At 43.5% G+C, this 19146-nt stretch overlaps 1 protein-coding gene across 1 annotated transcript in view; it reads right to left on the reverse strand.

Moving 5' to 3' along the window:
* Window positions 1-13687: 13687 nt before the first annotated feature.
* Window positions 13688-19146, reverse strand: part of PDIA5 (protein disulfide isomerase family A member 5) — a 102256-nt gene continuing 96797 nt past the window's right edge. The window contains exons 16-17 of the mRNA XM_054209011.1: window positions 18110-18244; window positions 13688-15081 (exon numbers count right to left, since the gene is read on the reverse strand). Coding sequence (XP_054064986.1) covers window positions 15001-15081; window positions 18110-18244 — 216 coding nt within the window. The 3' untranslated portion in view covers window positions 13688-15000. The remainder of the gene's footprint in view (window positions 15082-18109; window positions 18245-19146) is intronic.

The following is a 19146-nucleotide window of genomic DNA, read 5'->3' on the forward strand; positions in this document are numbered from 1 at the left end:
GGGCGGGGCGGGGGCGTCGCCATGGCGACACGGCGGGGCCCCGGCTTCCCTGAGGGGGTCCGGGCCTCCGGTGAGGCCTCGGGGCTGAGGGGTGGCCGCGGTGTGGGGCCTGAGCCGCCGTTCTCTCAGGTGTGGTGTGCCTGAGGGGAAGGGGGTACTTCCCCCGCCCCGCGGTGCGTCCCCTTGCTTATGGTGGCGTCGCCTCACGCAGGCCTCCCCTGCCCCATCCTGGTTTGAGGTAAAACAGAAGCAGTTTTCTGTTCAGTAATTTGCAGCTAAGCCTCTTCTAACTGAACTCTCTGAAATTAACAGCATATATCTCACTCTCGGAGAGATAAGACCTGTTCTTTTGTAATTATGCCAAGAAATGGCTATGCAGAGAGGCTCCTGCTTGTAATAACCAAGGTCAGCTAACTTTGTTGTATGCGCAACTGGAGGGCCGGAAGCAGAAAAGTGTAGAGCGGTCGTACCTGTGGGAGTTGCGGACAGCACAGGTAACCCAAAACTGGCCAACAGGGTATTCCATCCCCTCTGCATCGTGCTCAGTATAAAAGCTGAGGGATCAAAGGGTCAGCCCTTTCTCTGTGGCCAGCATCCAAAGAGGACTCTCTGTTAGTCTACCTTTGCTCCCAATCCTTGTGTTCCTGAATCCACATCCAGAATCCCAAACCACAACACCCCACCACCTTGAACAGGGCTGCCCAGCCAACATTCATCAGCTCTTTAAACTTCCTCCCTGCAGCCCAAAACGCCTGCTGGGTTCCTGGGGAGTTGGGTTGGGTTTGTGGCCTTTGGTCAAACCAGTTGAAGGGTCCTGGCGCTGCTCGTGTTGCAGAAAGCCCGCAGTGTGTCAGGGTGGGGAGGCTGCCTTGCCATTGCTGGTTTTCTGCTTCACGCATCTTTGGCTAATTCTTAATTAGCCTCATTTTCAAAAGAAATGAGGTTTGGTAATTATCCTCTTTGGGTTCTCGTGTGTAATAACTTTTAACTATAGTTGGCCAGTTTCCACCAGGTTTAATGAAAGCATATAGAACTTGGCATATGCTCGATGCTCTATCAATAACAATATACGTGTTATGTGTTTTCTGATGGGGCAGCAAACGTGGCTGCTGATGGAGAGGATGTACGATGGTGGCCTAGTTGTCACCAGGACAAGGGCACTGAGATAACGCTGGCTGCTAGACTAATTTCACTCAAATCCAGACAAATCAACTGGGCATGTTTCGACAATAAATGACAATACAAGAATGCAAGTTTGCAAATCTCATTTCCAATCCCAAAGTGAGGTTCCTATTTTAGAACTACTTTCTTTACAGATACAAGAATAATTTTCAAGCTGTATTGCTCTTCAACTTTGCTGTTTTCCTACCATATCATACAGTTTTAGTCTGTTGGCTCAAATCTCAAATGAAAGCAGCTTATTTCCTCTCTAACGCCTTTTAATTTCTCCTTCCATCTGTTACTACTTCACTATCCAAGTGCTTGTAGCATTGCAAAGAGTGTTGGGGTAGAGGTAATATACCTCACGCTTTTGGGCTCTACTGAGCTTCGCTCAGGAGCAAGGTAATCAGGAGGATGGCACTGAAGCACATTATTAGTCTCCAACCTCAAGTCTGCCTTCTCTAAGCAGCATAAGCTATTTTAAGTGGACACCTATAGTGACCCCAGATACGGGTGGAGTATTGCCTCACTCCCTACCCCTGAGATAGTATCTTTGAATGCCAGTGATCCAGGTGTGGTAAAATGATCTCTTGGACCTTACAACCAGGTGTAAATTGCTATCACTGGAAATTAATTTTGCCCTTTCAGCCTCCAGGCTTTCTCCTCCGTGCTTCAAGCAAAGCTCAGCCAAGCTGAGGAATTGAGCGCTCCGTGTCAAACGAGGCTGCAGCAAGGGCTACAAGGTTAACGGTGGCCATGGAGTTGAGTAACAGAGGTGGAAAGGGAAGACTAGCAAAAGGAGAAAAACTGTTTTCAGGGGAGACTCAAAATGAGACAGGGAAGTGGTGAGGCAGGGGGTCAGGAGACATGGGTGGCATGAGGATGTGGGAGAGGAAGGCAGGTGCAGGTGAGCAGAGGAGCCGCTGCCAGAGAGGTCACCTGCAGGTGCCTTGTGAGGTAGTTTTGCTCTGAATGTAAAAGCAGCAGGGAAAAAGTCATATCCTGGAGAGCACAGGGGAAGACCCTTTCCTGAGCAGCATTCTTGTGGTGAAAGCTGGTTGCTGGGGGGAGCTGCCAAAGACATGCACCACGACCAAGTCTTGCTTAAGCCTCGCAAGGGACGGAGGGTCTGCATGTTTGAATAAGAACCTTCGCATCTCCAAGTCAGTATCTTGGCCTGTCAAGAAGAAACTGTGTTCTCTGTCGGGCTTTTGTAGAGCTGAGCTTGGGAACATCTCAGTCCTGACTGACTAGCATACATTTGGAAGATGATACACTAATCTAAATAATTTCCAGAGAGTCCTTATCCTGTATAAACAGAGTGAACAGTATTACAAGCTGCTACACAATTTAACAGCTTATGATAGCATCTACTATAATGCTGAGAAGTAGTGATTACTTAATTGGAGGCTGCCTAAAGGTTTGTAGTAAGTGCATACGTGTGTAATTTTAATTTTTCTAGTTCTTCTGAACTGTTTATCTTTCAACCCTAAAATTCTCTTGACCTTTTGTAAATGTTTTGAAGGAAAAAAGTTAAGCATTTTGCATTTATATAAACAGGACTTCAAAAATTACATACACAACTATTAGTTAAGACTTACACATTCCTAGGGGAAAAAAATGTAATATTCTTTATTTTCAGGTGAACCTGGCCCCAGAAGGTTAAATAAATTGCACAAGGTCACTGAGGGAGGTAGTGGCAGAGTCAGAAGTAGGGTTACAGCTCCAGCACTCCAACCTCTCACGGTGAAGTTAATTCATACCCTTTATTCAAGAATTTGCATGGCTAACAAGCCAGTTACACTTAAAATAGCTTTTTTTCTTGTCCCATTGACTCCCCTAAGACACAAATGCAGTAAAACATTGTTAGAGGGGCACACAGCGAATAAATTAGTGAAAGCTGCAGCCAGAGATAAAACTGAGATTCTTAAGAAGTAAATCCAGGAAAGGGAAACCAAAGTGGAGGAATGTAGGTGTTTCAAAAGGAGGAGAAGAGATGAGGAGATGAAGAGGAGTACGTTGAAGAGAGAGCTGGACGGGAAGGATTGGTGCTAAAGAAGTCCCTGTGGTGCCAAACCCCTCAGACATGGCAGCGAGGTGCATCTTAATGAGTACAGCAAAATAATGAAGCCATGTGCTTGCTCAATATGTCATCAGCCAGCTGAAGGCAAAACCCAACAGTGAACACTCAGAGACAAGTTAGGACAGGGTTTATCTCAGCAAAGTTTAATGATCTGGAACTTGCCCACTGTGAAGCAGCTCGTTGTTGCTATTTCTCCTCAATCACTGCAGGGGGAGTAGACGTGTCCGGCCGCATTTATACGCCTCGGGTTTAGGTGAGTAAAGGTAGGGAAGATAATCCCTTAGGCTTTGTTCAGCGGATTTAAACACGACTTTTAAATCAAGTTTCCCCAAGGAAAAATGGCCAGCCTGAGGAGCTGGCAGTAGTTGTGCTTGTCGGCGATGGAGTCACAGGACTAGTGCAGAGGCAAAGGTCTGAAATGACCCTCAGAAGGGCATTCAGAAAATTCAACTTCAGTTTTCTTTGTAGCATATTAAACTGTGGAATATGTCAGACTGCTGATCCACTTTTAACCCATTTTTATGGGGAAAATGAAAACCACCTCTGATTTAGACTAACTAAACCCAAAGCCTTTCATCTTTAAAAACAAAACAAAACAAAACAAAACAAAACAAACTTATGTTTACTAAATGCCTTTATAATTCTGTTGCTTCTTTCTCTGGACCTTTTTTTTTTCCTATGTCTTTCTTAAAGTTTGGTGATTGAAGCTGGAGGTATTATTCAAGCTGGGACTTTAGCTGGAAACTAGACTAATAATCCATTAGTGTGCTTCCTGTTTCCTGAATGGTAATGCCAACTCACAGCTATGTTGAATCAGTGAATTTATGTTAAGTGCAGCCCAGCTTCATCACGAGGGCTTTCCACTCCGAATCAGGGTCCTGAAATCACAGCGCTGGCTAAGAACCTGTGACTTTCTAGCAATTCTGCACTCTAAAAAAAAATTGCATCTGATTTTAGAGGTTTTAGAGAAACCTGTGTCCATAATCACAAGACCTAAGATTATATTCACTGGAATGAGCTGTTCTTGCTAACACAGCATCAGCAGAAGTGTGAGCAAGGTCATAAAAATAATCAGCAGAATATTCAGTTTATTTCCTTGCTTGTCTTTTAAAAGCCTTTTCTGCCGATTCGCTCATACGGGCCTGAGGTGGGCAGAAGAGTTTCTTTCATGGAACAATAATGTTTAACTCTCAAGGGCTTTGCAAGTCTGAAGCCACCTCGTAATGTCACATAAAGTATCTCACTGGTAATAAATGCAGATATTAGAACAAAATACAGCATTATCCCAATGGCTCTTGATGCAGCAGGGCCCAGCATGATCTCCTGCATAAAGAACATCATATTTCTGAAAAGTAATCTTCACACTGCATCTCAATTAGTTTGAAAAGCAACATGTTGTTAATGCATTTTTTATTTACAGGGCCATCAGCAATGTGGGCTTATGGAAATAACGCAAGTGAGCTTCTCTGATGATCGTGTCCCAAGCCATTCCAACAGTAACGTTCTCTCTTTGGGGCTTTTCCTCTTGCTTTATTCCCTGTCTGGTAGAAGCCACATGAATATACTCCTAGTACGCATAATCCCTTTAGTTCCCTACATGACTGTAATTGAACATATTGGCAGACTTTGTTTGTATTTAAATATTTTCATAGAAGGGAAAGTCATTCCAAGCTGATCGCTTCATAAGGCCAAAAATTTCATTAGGAGCCATTTAAACAATTACAATAAATAAGAAAATCATTATTTGTAAGTACAGTTGTACCATAAACACTATAATTTATATTCAAAGAAATCTTGGTCCCTGAAGAAATTTGTCTTATAATAATATATATTGTTTATAATAATAGCCACAACAAATTTACTTGAGTAAGAAAGAAGACACATATGGCTTTGTAATCCACAGATAGGATGTTCTATTTGAAAATTAATTCAGAAGGATAGAAAGGTTTCTTAGGACTGAAGGGATTATTAGGCGCTGTAATATCTAATAAGATTATAAGATGGAGGTGGTAGCTTACTGTAATAGAAACCTGCTAAGGCACAGGAATATACTCAGACATAGGGACAGGCAGGAGTTTCTGGGTTATCAAATCCAGTCCCCGGATACTGCAGGCAACTGGATCACGTAATCCATTTCATACATTTTGTGAGCTTCACTTTAAAACTAGGTATGGTTTTGGCCCTGTAATTTTTAGACCCTCACTCTGCAGGTGGATAAAGAACATCTAATTGATAGTCTAAATTATTCACGGCCAATTTATACTCATGTGCTCATATGCCAAGATTGCCTGTCTTTAATATTTCCCCCACTTGATGTATTTACAGAGAGTAATCAAACCTCATCTCAGTCTTTAGCTGCTAGGCTAAACGAGTTGCGTACGTACACTTCCCTTTCATGAAGGGTTCTCCAGTCTCCTCCTCATCTTAGCAGCCCTTTTCTGTACCCTTTTCATTAAGAATCCAACTTGCTTTAACGTGATTGATCAGGATCATGCGTTTTATTCCAAACAAAATCTTATTGGGGTCTTATACAAGGGTGTTCGTGCTTCCCTTGCTTGTCTGGAAATGTCGTCTCTCCTATTGCATTTTAGAGCTTCAGTTGCCTTTTCCATGCCCACACTGCACTGGGATAAACCATTAGAAATCTTTCTGTGCCGTTGCTGGTTTCCTGCAGAATTTTCTCTGCTGCCAGCTCTCTTACTACTTCTGTGGCCTCGCTCTTCAAGGACATTCTTCTTGCTGTGAGATGTTCTGAACTTCCTCTACACCAATGATACCCCCTAACGTTGTGACTTTGATACATTTTAAAGATCAGACACCTCTGTTTTCCAAATGGGTCATTAATGAAAATAATAATAATAATCAGTCTTAAGACTTACTTCTTAGGAGCTCTGAATAATTAATTCCCTTTCAACACCGCTCAGCTTCTCTTCTTCTAACACCCTGTATGCCTTGCAGTTCCTCTGTAAATCTCAGACTTCTCTAGGTAGCAGATACAATTTTATACACGGCTCCTCATCACTTACTTTATTGAAGTCCAGCCAGTCAGATTTCCCTTCTTTGTCTACCTAATTAATTACTGTATCAAAGAAAGCTATTGAATTAGTCTTGTATTATCTAGCCTTAGTAAATGCCAAATCCATTTTATTGTTTTCCACTGACTGTCATGACTTCTATAATTCTATCCTCCCACATTCTTTCCTAAAGCCCTACATAAAACGCTGATGTACGCAAAGCAGAATATATTGTGCCTTTTGAGTAAAATCCGTGTTTTATTTGTCTTTGGTATAGATTAGTTATTCACATCAATATGTATTTTTGACTAGCAGTTAGGGTTGAGCAGCAGTTATAAATGTATTGGATGCCTCACTTTATTCACTAGCAGAAATGTATATGCTTCCTTTTTTATTCTAAATATTGCTAGTACCACTTTTTAAAGGGACTGGAATATAAATTCAGCACGTTGCTCTGACTGAGACATGGCCCCACATGGAACAGGGTCTTTTCCTGAGCACGTTTGTTGTCCAACTCAAACATGATATACATTGCAGAAAGTCAGAGGACAACATGCACAGTGACTTGACATGTAAGGCAATCACAGGTATTGGGCATGGAAGAAATACAGCTTTTGAAGAAACAGGGAAGAGTTGGGGAGGATTTGGCTGAGAAGTACTGGATGATTGTTCCAGATAGAGATAAATTACACATGGTATTGTCTTCTTTGTGCTTAATTTTTAATTATGTTGTGGGCAGTACACAAATTGAAAGAAGAGCTAGTGAGAAACTAAATGAGACTTGAATTTCAAGTCCACCGCTGACCCGCAGACTTTGCGTGTCCTTGGGCAAAATGCTTTCTCTTTTTTTTTTCCTCTCACTGCCTCATCTGTAAAACGGAGATAACACTACTTCTTTTTTCCCAACCTGACTATTTACATAATAAAAGCCTTTCCATGCATGACAGTCTCTTATATATTTGTACAGCATCTAGCATAATGAGGACCTGGATCTTGGGACTACAATACAAACAATACACAACAATTAAGATTATACATCCATCCAAAATATACCTAACGCACCTAATACTGCGGTACCTCGCTGGAGAGACATGACTTTATTACAGGGTGAACTCTGCTGCTCTGACGTCTGCAGCCCCTCCTTTTGTTCTGCTCCATCGCCTACAGAAGGCTTTGGCAGAGAGGTGGGTTTTAGGGAAGTTAGGAGTCCTGATCCTTTTACTGTCTCCTGCAGGTGGAAGGAGTGATGGACCCCAAAGTCCGAAGGGACCTGCCAGGAGCTGGGCAGCATCACGCAGAGGCTCTGCAGAAAAGACTGAGAGGGGATCTCATCAATGCTTATAAATATCTAAAGGATGGGTGTCAAGAGGATGGGGCCAGACTCTTTTCAGCGGTGCCTGGCGACAGGACAAGGGGCAACAGGCACAAACTGGATCAGAGAAAATTCCATCTCAACATGAGGAAAAACGCCTTTACTTTGAGGGTGGCAGAGCACTAGAACAGGCTGCCCAGAAAAGGTGTGGAGTCTCCTTCTCTGGAGGTATTCAAAACTTGCCTGGATGCGTTCCTGTGCAAGCTGCTCTAGGTGGCCCTGCTCTGGCAGCAGGGTTGGACTAGATGATCTCTGAAGGTTCCTTCTAACCCCTACCATTCCGTGATTCTCCATGGCTCCATTTCCTCCTGCTGTATCAGGGAAGGTCTACCTTGAAGGCAGCTTGTTCTTCTCTGGAAAGGGAGCCTCAACCCACAGCGTCTCATCCATGTTGCCACTGCAGAGGACTGCATACCACCACTGCAGGACAGCCCAAGCACAGGGCTGTCCTTTCACTCTCTCTCCGTAAGCAAATCCTGCACTCTGGGACAGGTCTCGGTATGTTCTGGGGATGCAATAGGAAACGCTGGATCTGATCACCCTGCTCCACGCTCGTGGGGTGGGGTACAGTAATAAGTGTCCCCTCACCAGCAACCTGGAGGCTACAGGACGGGACCTTCATTATTATGCTGCACATTTTCCCAGAAAACGTTATATCGAGAATTTATGCTAAGCTTGGAGACAGACAGCTTACCATGCTGGAACTTTTGGGAAGTGGGAAGCTCTTTCCCCATCGCCTGTATGGCCAGAAGGTAACGCCAAAATACTGCTCTTGTCGGAGATCAAGCTGGGCCTGCAGTTTCTCTGCGTGCCAAGAGAAAGTAAACCGGAGGGCGCTTGGCTGGCCTGAGCTGGGGAGTGCAAGCCTGGAGGCTGGGTTGGCTCTGCAGCTACTTGGCATGAAGGGGAGTAAAAGCACGCATAAATTAGAGGCTCTTAGGCCAATTTCCTTGTTTTGCCCCAGAGTAACTCACTGAGGACACTTAATGTTTGCAGCAGTAGACCAGACCCTTCCCACAGGCAGGTGACACCTTTTATGCTTCCCTAGTGCTGGTAGATACACTATTACATTCATTTAATTGTGTGACACTGCCCTAGCTAAGAAATACAGACATTAAAAAAAAAACCCTAATTTCATTCCCCCCCCCCTTTCTCTTCACAAGTTTTTACAAACAAAAAAAAGAAAAAGAAAAGTGACGGCAACCGGATTATTAATAATACATAGTAACTGATTAATTTGGTTTCACGTACTGTGCAAGGACGATTGCATTATGTGGTGGCTATTGTTGTTTTGTGGGAACAGAGACTAGATATCAGGTGTCTGTTACAAATGTTAGGCACAAAATTAAACACCCACACATACCGAAAGGACTATCAACACCACAGGAAGAATTACTCATTTTGCAAGCAGAAAAATGACAAAGCAGAGGAGTGACAAATGCTCTAGATAAATCCCGAGCTCCAATTTAATGCATGGGCTAAGGACCTTTTTTCCCAAGTGAAGACTCCCAACTTTGCAGCATTTCTTACTTCTCCATAATTTAGCTGTGCACATATTTGGCATTTAGACTGTGACGGATTTACACATTTGCTACCAAATGAGCTGCAAGAGCTAATCAGCTCGGGCAGAATTGCACATATTAATGAAGAAGGCTCTTCTGCATGCCTGCGATGTAGACACCCACTTAACTGGGGCACCAGAGACTAATTTGAAAAGATTTTTGTTCACGTAGAAGCTTTTTTCCTATGATGAATGCTTGCAGGGAATCATGTGTTGTAGAGAGGGAGGGAGTAGTATCTGCGAAATCTGACTAAATGGTTCTCATTACTGAGTGATGGAAAAGCAATAGGAAAGATAATTTATTAGTGGCTCAAAGCTAATGAGAATAATTAGCACTGTGATGCTTTCTAAGCAAACACAGAATAACTGTTCCTTAAGGAGCACCGCTGCCCTGCAAGAGCAGCAAGTGCCCTGGGCAGGGAACAGGTCGGGCAGCTGGGTGGAAATGCCTGGACATCCTCCTGGCTTTAATTATGGGCCAGCACTGGGGCTGTGGTTCCCTAAATTTTGGGCTAACAGACCATCATCTTGCAGACCTCAAAACCAGCTACAGTGGGCTGATGAATACAGAGTTCAGCTTAACTCCTCGGAAACCAGAGTCCAGAAATCGCTGCCTTAGATACTGAGATTTTTTTGCAACATTGCATCATACAGTGCCTGCCAAAACCTCGGAAAAGCCGAGTCAGTGGAGGGTGCTTTGCAGGGAGTATTTCAGCAGTGCTGGTCAGTCAGGCCTTCCAGGAGTCCTAGTTGCCAGCAGATAAAATGGTATTTGGAGTCCTTTCCTTTGTGCAAACACCCAGCTACCCTCCTTCCTTAATCGGTAAATAAAAGCAGGACGCACAGAGAAAGTGTAGCATCTTCTCACAACCAGCCAAATAAAATAGCGGGAGAAATTCTGGTTTCCAATCAGTTCCAGCACAGAGCAGTTACGTACACAATTGGATTAGCCGAAGGGCTGCACACCCGCGGTTCCAGCGGAGCCACAGAACACTCAGGGATGCTGGGCTGCCAAAGGCAAAGGAAATGCCAGCCTTTGGCCCCGACACTCAGCACCTGCTGATAAAAGCTAATGCCTCCCCTCCCCCCGCCTCAGTTTTCAGAATTTACTCCTGCAATCCCAGAGTACCGTTACAGACCCACTCCCACTAAAGCAAGCCTATTAAATTAAAATGAGGTGCACGTGGACAACAGTCCCCACTCCCCTGAGTGTTGTTTTGAGCAAATGGCTTGTTTCATAGTTCGTAAAACACAGTTGGCAGTGGTGTAGTATTATTCTAGGAAATCCATACAGGCAATGTTTCTTTCTCTTACTACAGCACCATAAAGAATACGGACAGTGATTTTGTTTTTTATTTTTAAAAGGAAAACAGACTATGAAAAGATCTGTAGACTAAGTCACCAGGTCTTGACTTTTCTTTTGAAAAGCAGTAAGCCTCTAAAATCAAAATCACCCATGAAGCAATTCCATCTGAAATGAGACTCTGGAGCATTCTCTTAGAGCTTACTCATGACGGGAGTTGCATCTGCTTTTTTACTCCCCAATTAAATGCTGTAAGGACATAAACCTTACCCCTCTAATCTTTTTTGACCGTTAATATCAATCTGTCTTTGTGGATGACTACTGAGAGAATGTTAAGTCAGCAAGATTCAGGGACCTAATTTGGTCTGGGTGGAAGTTTAGAGAAATTCCCAAGGCTGTTTTCACCCAACTGCACCAAGTTAAGGAGGGGCGTGGGGGTCAATGGGGCTGTCATATCCAGAATGCAATTTTACAGGGGGAGGAAAGAAGAAATGGAGATTTGCTAGGCTGCTTTTCTTGATTCAGATTGGAAAGCAAGTTTCTTCCCGTCTCTGCTCTAGGAGTTCACAGAATCATAGAATCGTTTTCTTTGGAAGAGACCTTTAAGATCACTGAATCCAACCGTTAAGCCAGCACTGCCAAGTTACCACTAAACCATGTCCCTCAGCACCACGTCTACCCATCTTTTAAATACCTGCAGGGATGGCAACTCAAGCAGTTCCCTGGGCAGCCTGTTCCAATGCTTGACAACCCTTTTGGTGAAGAAATTTCTCCAAAAATCCAATCTAAACCTCCCCTGGCACAACTTGAGGCCGTTTCCTCTTGTCCTATCGCTTGTTACTTGAGAAAAGAGACTGACACCTACCTGGCTACAACCTCCTTTCAGGTAGTTGTAGAGAGCAATAAGGTCTCCCCTCAGGCTCCTTTTCTCCAGGCTGAACAACCCCAGTTCCCTCAGCTGCTCCTCACAAGACGTGTGCTCCAGAGAAGGACATAGTTATTGAACCAGAGGTAGATTTACAACAGAAGCCAAATTATCCTTGTGGGCTGCAAGGGACTGGGATACAAGCTCATGCTTATCTTCAGACTCCAACTTAGGTTTTCCATAACCCAGAGTATTCACTCTCCTGGGACATTGTCCGGGCTCCCTTTTCCCTCCTTTTCGCGGATGAAACAAATCCAACATCTCAGGCTCTGTCATTAGATGGGGAAGCCATTTCCCATCCAGCGGCTGCTAGTCTGCACAAAACGCTTGGTCCTGCCCCCAAGAGACTACCTGTAGTCTGACTACGCAATAGGACTCGGACTTGCGGGCTATTTATATCATGTTTAAGCCAACACTGGGGAACAAAGCGATACACAATCCCTGCTCAGCCTCTCTGCTATGTACACATTTTACGCCTTCTCAACAAGACTTAATCTGTTTAGGGTTAATGGTGTAGCGGATGAATCCCAGACCTTTGAATCGCACCTTAAAAGGGACCCGTAATTGCAAGAGCAGAATCTCTGATTCACTGCAAGCCATTTGTTATCAGCAATTAAGTTTCTTGCTGATAAATGATTCACGATTTGAAAGCCCAAATTACTCACTCTTAACCATGGCAGAAATTCCTTTGTGGTTATCAACACCTGGGCTACGCAGCTACTACGATGGGCTGGAAAGCCCGAATGTGTGAAATGCCCAACCATTTAAATACACAAAGTAAGAGCTCTTACATGTAAGATACTTTTCATTTGCAGTTTGCAGAAAAAAATTTTAAAGTATTTCAATTTGACTGACGCAAATACAAACATAAACTGACTTCACTAGCAAATATAAACACCAACTTCTGCTTTACTGGAGGCAACAGAATTACAACTGTGTAACTGAGGTCCAGACCTGGTCTACTAATTAAAAAGGCTTGGAAGCAAAGCTCACAGTACACTCTAGTTCACAGTACATAAGGCTTTTGTCAGCCATTTGATGTAATCGTTCATGGTGTTCAGAACTGTATTTTTCAAAAACCATTCAGACTATAAACCAGATGAGTCATGACCCTGTAACAGAAGGTAAATTATTCTCAAATATTTTATATTTGTGCATTAACACATGATTAGCCAAGAAAAAATGAATGCCCAAGTCCAAGAAGTAACTGACAAAAGACTGAAGGGAAAAATGAGAATCCCTAATTTTAATTTTATTATGGTGTAACCAGCTGTAAGGAATTACTGGTCTGAAGCGCAGTGTGCAATTGTCCTATCCTAAACATTTAGTAAAGCCTATAATTCAGAATGATCCTGACAAGTGATGTCACCATTGGCAAGCTATGATTTTTTTTTTTTTTTTTTTTTTTTAGGAAGTCTACATTTCTCAGCAATTAGCACTAACATTGTCACAGCCTATGCACAGAAATGCGCAAGCATTTCTGAAGATTGTATTTCTTTAACGCCAGCTGCTTTGACTCTGAGATCGAAAAAAAAATGCAGTAAGTTCTGGACTGATCATACTTGATAGTTTGCTGATAAGCAAAAGAATTTCTGTGTCAAGTCAAATGGCATCAATATACATTATTTCTTAAATGCAGGGCAGTTTGCTACTGATAGCTTGAAAGAAAGAATTACCGTGGTCTTACGCAAAAGCACTAAACACAACGTGAAATAACTATGCTAACAGAAAAGAAAAAAAACAAAACAACCCACAGTAAGAGACTTTATAAATTAAGCTACTTTCACACTAGGATATTATGTACTACCAGGCAGCTGATTTTTTTAAGTGAAGGGACTCATCAGGTGCCTAATAAGAGAAGATACTTGGCACAGCTCCATTGCTGTTCAAACTGATGTCATGGTTAACAAGCTGGCTACCATACAAGGCCAATCAAGCTACCGGTATTCCAGATTACTCATTAATGGCTTCAGCAGCTTAACGAGTGCCAAACGTACTGTGCCATTAATTGGGCAAGAGAGAAAAAAATATTGAGAAAAGAGGTAAGATGCCATTCACCTCCTGAGCAGCACAGCACCGAGTTGTCCATTAGCACGGCCTTCACCGAGGAACCAAACCACCAAAAGGAAATGAGATGGGCGGACTGAGGAGCAGGAAGAAGATTTGAGACCCAAAGCGCAGTTCTTCACTGTAAAAAGCTGTTTCGTCCGCCCGTTGAGTGCCAAGGCAGATGGAGGCCAACCCTCACGCTGCCGAACCCCCTGCCACAGCACCCAGCACACCTGGACACCGGGCTGTCCCCAGCGAAGGGGTGGTGGGCACCCGTCCTACATGTGCTGGCTCCTCCTAAACCACCACCAGCTGCAGTCATGCACCCAGCGGGGAAGAAGCTGAACAAGGCTGATTAATGATAAAAATACTTGTCTTTTTTAAAATTTATTTTTAGTTCAAAGTGAATCACAACTTCCTGCCCCTCCCTCTCCCCTCCTGTGAAGACATAAGTACCTCCAGATCAACATTTTTACATATTTTTTTTTTAAAAGTATCAAGAGTGTAACACATTTCAACTGCTGCTAATACAGGTTTTACAGTGATGATTTTGTCAGAGAGAGATTGTTTATGCAACTCCTGAAAGAGCTAAAAGGAAAAATCCCACGTACAAATGCTGATCAACTTTTGGCATGTAAACACATAATATATATAGTTACTGCATTATCAAAAGTATTATGCATTTATCAAAGCAGTTGAACACTTTCCAACACGTATTTGATATGGGCCAATCGTAATTTGAAGGGAGACTATACTATACCCTCTAATGGTGACTGTATACCCTGATAGGGTAATCACACCTGCCATAACTCACAGAGGCATTTGACAATATTGATGCCAAAAAAGGAGGGTTTAGTTTAATTTTACCCATGCTCTGTTGCTTTTTGATACTTGGTTTAATTAACTCAATACATTCTATAAAGGTACGTAAACAGTCCTGATTTAAAGACCAGAGAGATTTAAATGAAATCAATAGATCTGGACCGGTCAATGTTAATGTCTTCATTAACTCAGATACTTATTTATCCCTGAGCACCTTAAAATTGTTCCCCCAAATCTCACTGAAGAACATGTAACTATTTCACAAGAATGTAAAACTGCATTTGGATAAATCTGTGTCTTACAAGTCCCACTTTCCTTCGCTGGTTTAAAAAACAAAATGAAAAACGTGAACCCTCCCCTTTGTTTTTTAACATGTACTGCAATACCTTTAAAAAAAAAAATCACCCTATCAAACAACATCACCTACAGACACACTACAGACTACAAAAATATTGCATAGGAGTGTCAGTGGGCATAGTCTCACAACATGAGAGAAAATGCTAAGTTTTCTTTAAAACATTATGGCAACATTCTAATTTATTTTCCTTTTAAAAATCAAGTGGTTTCACTTTATTTCAAAATTGTACAAAATGGCCATGGCTGTTTATAAAAAAAAGTCTCTGTCTTGAGAATATGTGAAGTCTCAGGTGCATTAACAAAAGACCTGGAACCATTCACAGTGCAGCGGAAAGCTTCTTTTGAGGCAGAAACTACAATTCATCCTTCTTCTTTCCCACTCTTTCATGGTCTCTTTCTCTCAGGGTTCGCATGAAAGTGGTGAATCCAGACTCCTGGTTTTGAAGAAAGAAAAATATGGGTCATATTTTTACAAACAAGCCAAAACCATGCGTCAAGAACACTTTTAGCTGCTGTATCCCATGGCAGAATATAAACTAAGGAACAGTTATTGCTTCTGCATTGCCTCATCGTGTAGTGCTCTGGTCTGCAATTCCAAGGGGAAAATATCCACACAGATGCCACATGTCAAATTTTGAAGAGATCGGGCACAGAGAAAAAAGCCCTAAAGCTCACAGGACAATGTAAAATCTGTCCCTAGAAATGCCACCAATGCCTGTTCGTCAAAATCGCTCAAAGACATTTTCACGTCACATTTGTGTGCTACTTGTGTCATTTTGAAAGCAGTTACTGGTTGGCTATAGACACGTCTGCCACTGCTCCTCATTCCTTAGCAGTTTTGGTAATGACCTTCCTCCTTTTCTACACATTCAGATGAAGAGAACTACATTTTTTCAGGTTACTATCAAAATTATTGTCAAACAGTTTCAAACCTGGATGCCTAGATGCTGACCTCTGTATTTCAACAACTTACAGTTTCTGATTTCTAAGGCTGTCAGATGCCAGCAGTTTCCTTTTCCAAAGAAAGCTCTGGGCACAGAACACAACTCGCGGGCGTTTCAAAAGGTTTAAATAGGTGGAGGTGTGAGCACCTGTGCTTGAACACACTGTCCACTGGTACAAAAGCGCTGTAGTTGTCTGGGCAAATTACACCATTTTTACTGTTAAGCAATCCAAAACCAAGCCAATCAAAACTGGTGATAAAGATGGAAAATACAAAGAGGTAGAGAATAACAAACAGAAGCCAAAAACTGACTTTAAAAAAAAACACAAAAAAACGAATTAAAGAAACTAAACCAAAAAAGCCCAGAGCTGGGAAGCTTTTGAGAAGGTTGAACAACAAAAAGACTTCTAAAACTACTCACTATTCTTCCATTGAAAAAAACTGAAGCGACAAGTCTTGGCCATACACCATCTGAAGACATCTGGCAATCACTAGGTCCCACTGGAGGACCCCAGTTTCACAGCTGTGTGTCTGGAAGTCATTTAAAGTACACTTGGATCAGAGGGTATCCTGACTCTTCCTTGCTCGAAATGCCTGGGGTGAAATGCCCTCAAATCTCTGCTGTGGAACTGCAATTCCCTTGGAGGTGTGGAGGACCACTTACAGGCTACCGCTGGGGGACATGCTCTTCCCCATAGACAGTGCTCCAGCGTGGGGTGGCAAGGAGCTGAGAGCTCCTTCTTCTCTACTGGCTATGGCTCCTGCTGCAGCAGGTCATGTTACTCCCATGGCAGCTGACATCGCCTCTGTTCTTCCCTGCCCACGTGAAACGACGATACAGCAGCTGGACCACACTGAACTAAATGCTCATGGACATCTACTGATTTAGGGCCAGAATCAGGAACAGAAAACAGGTCCCCTGGCTCCCACCGCTCTCTCCTGAGATTTGTTTTGCAAGGTAGGAGGTGGTTGGCCAAGGTGGTTCAAAAGGTGTTGTCATGCTGATGGTAAGTCCTTTAACAACGCAATCCCTTGTTGCCGAAACAGATGTGTGAACAGACCTGGAAACTCCACGGAAGGCACTGTGCTAAGCACTGCATCCAGCGTTACCACGATAGGAGATAACAAAACCTAATTTGATGCTGCACAAGCAGAAGACCATAGGTCCCAGGAGAGGTGGAGGAGGAACCGTTGCCAGCAGCAGAGATTGCGATGTTCCTGTTGGGTAATTTAATTCTACCCAAGAAAGGGTTGGCTGCATGCAAGGGATTAGTCAGTCCACTTTCCAGCACAGGGATAATCATCTCCCAACTGCTGTGGCCTCAGAGCACTCCTGTTTTGCTAAATTCTATTTATCAGCCACCACAGATCCTTCCTTTCATATATCATTTCTATAAGTATGGGTTAGAAATACAAAGATTGCAGCTGAAATTTTACTTAATTGTTGGCTACTACACCCATCTTTACTTTAAGAAAAGATCCACAATCGGAACTAAACACAGTATCCATAACAACGCCTGGATCGGCACTGCAAAATGGTAATTACGGGGGTCCTAATGCTGGAGAAAACTGGGGGGATGAAGCTTCGTAGAGACTTCCCTAAGATCCTTACTGACAAAGAACCTCAGAATTTGGCTTTTTCTTCATGCATCTCTGTAATTTGGTGAGCTGTAATAGCAGCAATAACTTTCAGGCAGGGTTCTTTTATCAAAATACTGGATGGCTTGAAGACCCCAAGTTTTCCTTGCATACCCTAGCTCCTCCGGGCAATCTATCACTGCTGAGAAGTAACCTCCCTCTAGGAAGCTATGACAGAGAACACACACAAACAATTGGATTGCTCCCTTATTTTCAGGCACTTTACAACCATGGAGGGCATTATGCCATTTCTGCCCCTTATAGCATATAATTAGCTGGCCACAGCAGGACAAGAGAATGAAACTTCAGCCCATGGGCTAGATGGCACAATTGGTCTTTCCATCCTGAGTTCCAGGAGTGAATCTGATTCAGGGAGAATGAGATATTTAGCTTCCCCCAGTCTCCAAAGGACAGCTTTGCCCCTGCTATAAAACCAATGGTCTGTCACCCTTTGGCAGCCCGGTGGACCCGTAACATGTTTGCAGTATACACGCTTTCCAGATCCAGGACTGACAGGAGCAAGCTCTGTGTTTTCTGGCATTTCTGCACCTAGCAGCAGCCCATGCAATAAACCCCTCACTTTCACTCGGTCCAAATTCACTTGCAGACTTCAGCTTAAAGAACAGAACAGACAACAAAGCATGACCGAATCTACTCCTTTTTCCTCTTCTCACATTCCTAAAATAGACCAAGTATGTTTCTCATGCAGAGATGTACAGGGGTGTGGTACACAATGATTCATCCATGTAAGACAGTAACAGAAGCGGTTAAACATCCTTCCAGCATGGTAAAAATTTACTCTGCAGTTTTTATTTGCAAGGCAGCGTAGGCAGAGGAGACCTTCCTCCCTGTAGCAGGTGATGATTCTTGCTTTCACTTACCCCTCTTTCTCCAGTATATTTTTCCACAAATTTCCCGTAGTTGTAATAGTTGAAGGTAGGGTAGCCGTCAACCCCCTCCTGCTTACACAGGTCATGATTCTGTTCTTTGGCACAGTCCACTGCGGCGTAGGCAATCTGAAACGAAAGAGATTGGCATGAGAAGACAAAGCAAGACTTCACAGTTATGCTGCTGCAGCTTAGATTTAACACTAGGAGAGACCCAAGTCTTCTGCCAAAAATGCAACGGCTTTTGTAATGGCTCAGCTGTGGAGGAAGATCGGAGGGTGGTCATCAGGTCAAGCCATGCGAATGGAAGAGCAGAAGCCAGTTCCCTCCCGATGAAATGCCGCTCACACAGCACCCGGCCCGCGCAGCTGCAAGGTGTGTTCAACTCACACAGCTGAAAATCACCTTCCCGGCCTCCCCGCTGAGTGCTCCGTTAGGCTCCAAACGGGAAATCCAGAGCCTGTGTTAGTAAAACCAAATCCAAGCACGGCGGTCACAGCTCTGTCACGCTGCAGTATTTTTCCCGCACTTTGGTTTTAAGTGATGAACAGTGACAGGGTGACTTTAGTAACAGTAATGACCCACCTAACCCAACCTCCTTCCTGTGCCATGGCTAATGCTTGGAAAAGTCACCTCTTCTGTTCTTGGACAAACACGGCTGGTCACCTATGCGGGCTATTAATAGATTAATGATTTCTACCCCAAATGGCTTTTGTAAACTCCATTCAGTTCTCCTAAGGTCAAACGGGGATGGGTGAGAGGCTGGAGCACTGTCATAGAGAAGAAGGTTGCTTGCGTGCCATCTCAGCCCGAGTTTATGTTTCCTTTCCTGTCTTTTTTCAGTCTATCCTTTCAGGTAGGGCCTGTATGTTATGTGCAGCCATTAGCCAAGTGGGCTTTAATTCCCTTTGAAACCTCTAGATGCTACTGTCACACAAACAAACCCCGAGCAGGAGAGCGGCTGCCGTGCTCTCAGCCTGCCGGCAGCCCAGCAACACCCTCGGTGCCCGCTGGCTTTGGCACAGGCAGAG

This window comes from Rissa tridactyla, chromosome 7 (assembly GCF_028500815.1).
Source record: "Rissa tridactyla isolate bRisTri1 chromosome 7, bRisTri1.patW.cur.20221130, whole genome shotgun sequence".
NCBI classification, from domain to species: domain Eukaryota; kingdom Metazoa; phylum Chordata; class Aves; order Charadriiformes; family Laridae; genus Rissa; species Rissa tridactyla.